The following is a 6,984-nucleotide window of genomic DNA, read 5'->3' on the forward strand; positions in this document are numbered from 1 at the left end:
GTATCGTGATTATTAGGAAAGACGAGATAGACTAGAATTTGTTCTGGCTTGTCTTATACTCCAAATAGATCATTGTACTCCTATATATATGCTCACGAGGCTCAAGCAATACAACGAACGATTTCACCATATCCCTCTATCCCTTCTAGCATAGCCAGTGCACAGCCTAGCCAGCGCTTATCGGTCCACGGCACGTCATCAGTGACCAAGGTCCTGAATAAGACCCACTTGATCAATTGACGATTTTTTGCGCCACGTTCTTCCTACTAGTCTAAGATTAGATAGGCAGTTGGAAATCACTGGCAACTTGACAACGAAATCATGCACATACATTATGCACCATGTCTATGCTAGCTGCTAAATTTCTAATCTGTATTAAAATAAGTGGGCAAGCGACCTGCTTGACCCATCACCCATGGCGGGTGCACCCATATCGGGTGTCTATATAAGAGTGCTATATAATATACTGCGCAACACAGGACGGCAGTTCACTCATCACTAGGCTGTCAGTCTGTCTGTTCAACGAACGATCAGTTCGTCCTAAGCAGATGAAAATGTCTCCGGAAAGAAAAGGAGCGGAGGACAAGGAAGAAGGATCGAGGATGGCTTCTGCTGCGCTCCCGGAGCCGGGGGCAGTCCATCCAAGGAACAAGGGCAATTTCAAGTACGCCTTCACCTGCGCCCTCTGTGCTTCCATGGCCACCATCGTCCTCGGCTACGGTACGCATATGTTTTCCTTCCTTCCCGTATGTCAGATAGAGTACGCATCTTCTTCTTCCTTGGGCCATGCATAATTCTGTTCCGACTGCCCAGACGTTGGGGTGATGAGCGGTGCGTCGCTGTACATCAAGAGGGACCTGCAGATCACGGACGTGCAGCTGGAGATCATGATGGGCATCCTGAGCGTGTACGCGCTCATCGGGTCCTTCCTCGGCGCGAGGACGTCCGACTGGGTCGGCCGCCGCGTCACCGTCGTCTTCGCGGCCGCCATCTTCACCACCGGCTCCTTGCTCATGGGCTTCGCGGTCAACTACGCCATGCTCATGGTCGGCCGCTTCGTCACCGGCATCGGCGTGGGCTACGCCATCATGGTCGCGCCAGTGTACACGGCCGAGGTGTCCCCGGCGTCGGCCCGCGGCTTCCTCACGTCTTTCACCGAGGTGTTCATCAATGTGGGCATCCTCCTTGGCTACGTCTCCAACTACGCCTTCGCGCGCCTCCCGCTCCACCTCAGCTGGCGCGTCATGCTCGGCATCGGCGCCGTCCCGTCCGCCCTGCTTGCGCTCATGGTGTTCGGCATGCCGGAGTCTCCTCGCTGGCTCGTCATGAAAGGCCGCCTCGCGGACGCCAGGGCCGTTCTGGCCAAGACCTCCGACACGCCGGAGGAGGCCGTGGAGCGCCTTGACCAGATCAAGGCTGCCGCCGGCATCCCTAGGGAACTTGACGGCGACGTGGTCGTCATGCCTAAGACAAAAGGCGGCCAGGAGAAGCAGGTGTGGAAGGAGCTCATCTTTTCGCCGACCCCAGCCATGCGGCGCATACTGCTCGCGGCGCTCGGCATCCATTTCTTTCAGCAGGCGACGGGCTCCGACTCCGTCGTGCTCTATAGCCCACGCGTGTTCCAGAGCGCGGGCATCACCGGCGACAACCACCTGCTCGGCGCCACATGCGCCATGGGGGTCATGAAGACGCTCTTCATCCTGGTGGCCACGTTCCAGCTCGACCGCGTCGGCAGGCGGCCGCTGCTGCTGACCAGCACGGCCGGCATGCTCGCCTGTCTCATCGGCCTCGGGACGGGCCTCACCGTCGTGGGTCGGCACCCGGACGCCAAGGTCCCGTGGGCCATCGGCCTGTGCATCGTGTCCATCTTGGCCTACGTGTCCTTCTTCTCCATCGGCCTCGGGCCCCTCACCAGCGTGTACACCTCGGAGGTCTTCCCACTGCGGGTGCGCGCGCTGGGCTTCGCGCTGGGCACGTCATGCAACCGCGTCACCAGCGCCGCGGTCTCCATGTCCTTCCTGTCCTTGTCCAAGGCCATCACCATCGGCGGCAGCTTCTTCCTGTACGCCGGCATCGCGGCGATAGGATGGATTTTCTTCTTCACCTTCATTCCGGAGACGCGTGGCCTGCCGCTCGAGGAGATAGGGAAGCTTTTCGGCATGACGGACACGGCCGTCGAAGCCCAAGACACCGCCACGAAAGACAAGGCGAAAGTAGGGGAGATGAACTAGTGAGCTAGACGTCAACCAACTGTTACCGATGTACTACCATAGAGATGTATCTGATCAACGTGGCAATATAAGTGTCACGGACTCTTGGTGCTCATTGATGGATTGTTTGGATAAAATTTCAAGAGAATTGTTTCAAGTTTGGATCAATCCGGTAAAACGTTGACATGACATCTCTTCGCCTGTTGATGCTGTTCAGCGTATCATTGGCATCCCATTAGCACTTGAATTGCATGATGGATAGCTTTATCTGGTGGCATTTAGCATCTGTTCGGTTAAATCGTCGTATCAATCTATATCTATATCTATAACGATATCTTTCTATATCTATATATACCTACTAATAAAGCACTCATCATTGCACCATTTTATAAAAAATAACCTTCTGTTTTCTGTAAATTAACCCGCAGTACATGTTTAAGTCTCAACTAAATTATTTTTTACATTTTCTCAGAAAACCCCCTGACATTTCAGGTAATCAACCCATCATTCATATTTAAGCCAGACGAATCGTTTTTTTCAGTTTAACAAAAACTGACTTTCGGTTAATCAATCTGCAACTTATCTAAAACAAAACTATCCATATCTTTTAAACCGTAACTCCAACTTTAACATGTAAATATGAAATTTGATTAGAAAAATGAGTAGAATCTAAATATGATATTATTTTTAGCTATTAAATATTTCTAAAATATTATTTTTGATGCAAACTTAATCTATAGTGCACGGTCCATTTTTCTTTCACACCGGCGATGATCCGAATTGCAAATAAACACCTATTAAAACCATACTGAGAGGAAAGGAAATATCGATAACCAAGCATGTACACCTCTGAGAAACCTCGCGAGGGAAAAACAACATATTCCTCATCTTATTCCAGGCGAGTGAGCATGCGCGTGAGAGAGAGAGAGAGAGAGAGAGAGAGAGAGAGAGAGAGATGCCTTAGGACTGAGCACATTCAAACGTGTTTTCATGCGTGAGCACTAAGGCCAGCGCCGGCAACACAAATGTGATGCCATATGAAAATAAAAGACGTGGACCAATTAGGGACTTGAGTCATGGTTATTGGTTTAAGAGCATGTGTTATTTTCTCCCCGTTGCAACGCACGGGGTCTTTTGCTAGTCGGAATTAACGTGGCCAAAAATTAACCCAATACCAGACATTCGACCGCTGGACCGAACAACCACGACGCTTGGGCGTTGTTTCTTTTCTGGAGGTGTTGCTTTTGAAGAATCTTAATCGTAGGGCCGGTGGTACTTCAATCCTTCAACGCCAGGAAGCAGGTAGCCCTTGCATCTTGTTGGACTCCGGTTCCGGTGATGTTAGGTTGTGGTGGTTGGTGTTTGGCACTCTCTCGGACGACATCATCGGCTTGTGCAGAGTATGTGGGTGTCTTGGAGTGTGGTGTGCGGATGGCGACTTGCGACAGTGCTCTTCTTCCCAGGACAAGTTGGATGAAGATGGCATGTCACGGACTTGGGAATGACCTCCGACCGACGTGCCACAAAGACTTGGTTCCCTTGGCTTTGGCCGGCAAAGCACCATGGTCTAAACTGGCCACATTAATTTTAAAAGTTCAATATTAATTATATTAATATTACATTTAATATTCTCATACATATTAAGTGACATTGACGACCTTTTTTACCATCAAATTCTCACACACACACCCTCTCCCTCCCTCTTCCTCACTCTCTCTCCCCCTCTCTCCCTCTCTCTCTCTCTAACACACACATATCCACCTTATTGGGTACGGGACCATAATTCATCTATTTCACACGCACACGCGCCAGTGCATAACAATATGGATTATGTGTATTATATTTGCCACCACAACTGAGGGAATTAATTTCATGTAATCGGCCAGCCATAGCTCCATGACAAACAATAAATCTGAATTCTCAGCGTTATTTTTATGTAACATTGGCGAGAGGTAAACGACGGTGGTTGTTTCCTTTGTTTGGAGATTGATTACCATCCGTGAGTTAAGCTGGGTACTAAAGAAGAATCTGATTGTGATACGTGAATTGATTGTTGCCTTGTACGTTTGGTTTTGGTATTTGAAGATTGATTACCATCCGTTAGTTGGGTTACCAAAGAAGAAATCAATCACCATATGTAGAAAAAGGAACTACATTGCACATGCTTACACCTCATCTACTCGTGAGAATATATAGAATTGGAGCAAACAAAATAAGTGCAGACCAGAGATAAAACATCAATGAGGATCCCTAATGTCTTGACTAATATGTTGTCCTCCAGCTTGAGAAGCACCTACAAGAAATTGGGAGGTGGGAGGGAGGACGAAAAAAACCCAGGGGAGGTGGGACGAAAATAAACCCGGAACGGAGACTACCAACTGAGACATTAGGAGTAGAGATAATTTAGTTGATAAGAATAAATAGAAAACGGTGTTAAAAAGGAGAAACAGATTAGAATACATTGAAAAACCAAAAGGACGATGTAAAAGGGGATTCGCCCTGCCCCCGGGCCTTGCCACCGAACCGGCTCAGCGGTCCAGTCCCCGCGCGGTCGTCTTCTCCTGTTCCCCGAGCCGCGTCGCTACAGAGCCGGGCTCCCGCCCGACCACCTCACTGGCATCGAAGGGGAATGGATAAGGGTGACGCCCTGCCTTCCCTGCCCCCATGGCCTCACTCCTCCTCGACGCCCCCTCCCAAATCCACTTCTCCTCCTCGCTCGCTCGATCCCGTCGATCTGGACGAAGTCAGACGCCACGGCCACCATGATCGACCCCGTCCACACGGCCACCGCCCTCCCTGCGGGCTAGGAGCTTGTCGAGGAGCTCCGAACGCCTTCGCTACTTCGTCTGCGCCAACGAGATCAAGTCCAGCACCCCGGCATCAACGTCGCTGCCGTCTTCCTCAACCTTGGGCCACCGCGACATTGTCGTTCGATCCGCGCCGCCCCAAGCTCTCATGTCTCCCCCTAGGACGCCATTGACACCGCCATGATCTCATCTTGCCTTTCCCCTGTTTCCCCTCTCGTTTGCTCTCGTTAGGTATTTCGCCGTGGTCGAGAACCGCCGTCCGCCATGGCCACTGCAGGGGTAGCCACCGAGCTCCTCGGATTGACCCCGTGGCACATGCCCGCTCCTATGCACGCCCATGCCCGAGCCTGCCGCTCTTCTTCCGCGCCCGCGGGGCCACTCCCTCTCCGTGCCCACGCCCGTGCTACACCGCGTCGGTCGCGCCCGCCGCTGCCACCGCACCACTGTGCCCCGCGCGACACACACCCTGGCCGCGCGCCACACTCTCGCTGGCTGTGCTCGCCCCGTCTGGTGCCGCCTATCCCTTCGCTCGCCCCGCTGTCGCGCCCCTGCCTCGCGCCGCCTCCAGTCGTGGCCATCTTCTGCCGGCCGCCCCCTCAGCCACGCCGGCCGCATCTCTGCCCTCCATCGTCGGCCGCTCGCCTCGCCTGCTGTGTGCTGCTTCCTGCTGCTATGCGCTGCTCTACCGCTGGTACGCTGGTACGCTGCTGCGCCATGCCCTCGACACCGCCGTGGACAAATGTGGCGGAGGGATTATTAATGGAGTACGAGAAGGAGGTGGCGGAGAAGGTGTGGAGAGGCAGGAGGTCTGGGGCGGTGTCACCTGGCTGTGGTGGAGGTGTTTATGCGAGAAGGAGCCGGAGTGGAAGGAGAGGTCTCAATTGTAAAGAATCGCAAAAAACGTAACCCGGAGATCTCATTCCAAAAAAATGCTAATATCGATGGAGGGGTGATTTCTTTCAATAGGTGGAAAACATAGGAAATATTGGTTGTTATCAAGGAAAGGTAAAAATTTGGGAAAATTAGGATTTTTGAACTGATTTCTATGCAAATGGGGTTTTATTGTTTGGTAACGTGATATCGGTACCTGCCCGTTTGTGACGTGTCTGATTAGGAAAGTTTGCAAATGTTAAGAAACTATTTATTGGGAGGAAAGTTGTGACGTGTCTGTTATTTGTTTCCTAAAACAAATTTCACTAATAAGAAAAATCGATTGATTTAGATAAGTTAGGAAAGTTAGATTAAAATGTATTATTTGTTTCCTAAGACAAATTGAACCAATAAATGGAATCGATTGATTTGCATAATTTAAGGAAGTTAGATCCGTGATTTGTTATACGTTAGGAAAGTTCTGGTTGTAATAAAGAGTGGAGAGAAAAATAAACCGATGGACCAGGGTGGGAGTGGGTGGTGGGAGGAGAGACAAAAAAAATAAACCGCGGAGACTATTCACCAGGGTGGGAGGGGTGGTGGGAGGAGAGACGAAAAAAACCAGCGAAAATAAACCGCGGAGACTATTCACCAACTCGTTCATTAGGAGTAGAGATACATCATTTATGCTAATGATAACAGGTTGCGTAGTTCGAAAAACACATTACAGAGCTCAAAGATATTAATCAAATTTACTTTTACTGGGCCGCAAGATATGCCAACATAAAATGTTGCATGTTTTTTGGACATATTTTTCATGATGCTTTATAGTTTATACCACTGGCTTTGTAGCGCCGAGTCAAAACTCAATGATGGCAGTTGATTATCACCATCCATCATCCATCACCGCTCAGGATGGGAGCGGGCTGACCCGACCCTTGCCTTGGACCTGGCCTGATAGGCGCAAACTAGCGAGATGCTAATTCGCGCGCGTAGATGGCCCGGTCTTTCACGGCGATGTTCGATCAACAATTCCATCTTGCAATCTCCAAGAATAATTCTCATCCGCGTATGAAAATACACGAACGAAAAATAAT

General features: G+C 50.5%; 1 protein-coding gene across 1 annotated transcript; it reads left to right on the forward strand.

The window, feature by feature from the left end:
• Positions 1 to 407: 407 nt before the first annotated feature.
• On the forward strand, positions 408 to 2,367 carry LOC123052285 (putative polyol transporter 1). The gene is made up of 2 exons (XM_044475415.1): positions 408 to 720; positions 814 to 2,367. The coding sequence occupies exons 1-2, from the start codon at positions 549 to 551 to the stop codon at positions 2,229 to 2,231; spliced, it is 1,590 nt and encodes a 529-aa protein (XP_044331350.1). The 5' UTR covers positions 408 to 548; the 3' UTR covers positions 2,232 to 2,367.
• The last annotated feature ends 4,617 nt before the right edge of the window (positions 2,368 to 6,984 follow it).

Source organism: Triticum aestivum, chromosome 2D (genome assembly GCF_018294505.1).
Source record: "Triticum aestivum cultivar Chinese Spring chromosome 2D, IWGSC CS RefSeq v2.1, whole genome shotgun sequence".
NCBI lineage: Eukaryota > Viridiplantae > Streptophyta > Magnoliopsida > Poales > Poaceae > Triticum > Triticum aestivum.

Bases quoted from the DNA above. Each gene is read 5' to 3' on its own strand.
- LOC123052285 (XM_044475415.1), top strand. From the start codon at position 549: ATGAAAATGTCTCCGGAAAGAAAAGGAGCGGAGGACAAGGAAGAAGGA. The intron at 721-813 runs GTACGCATATGT...CCGACTGCCCAG, and splicing joins CACCATCGTCCTCGGCTACG to ACGTTGGGGTGATGAGCGGT.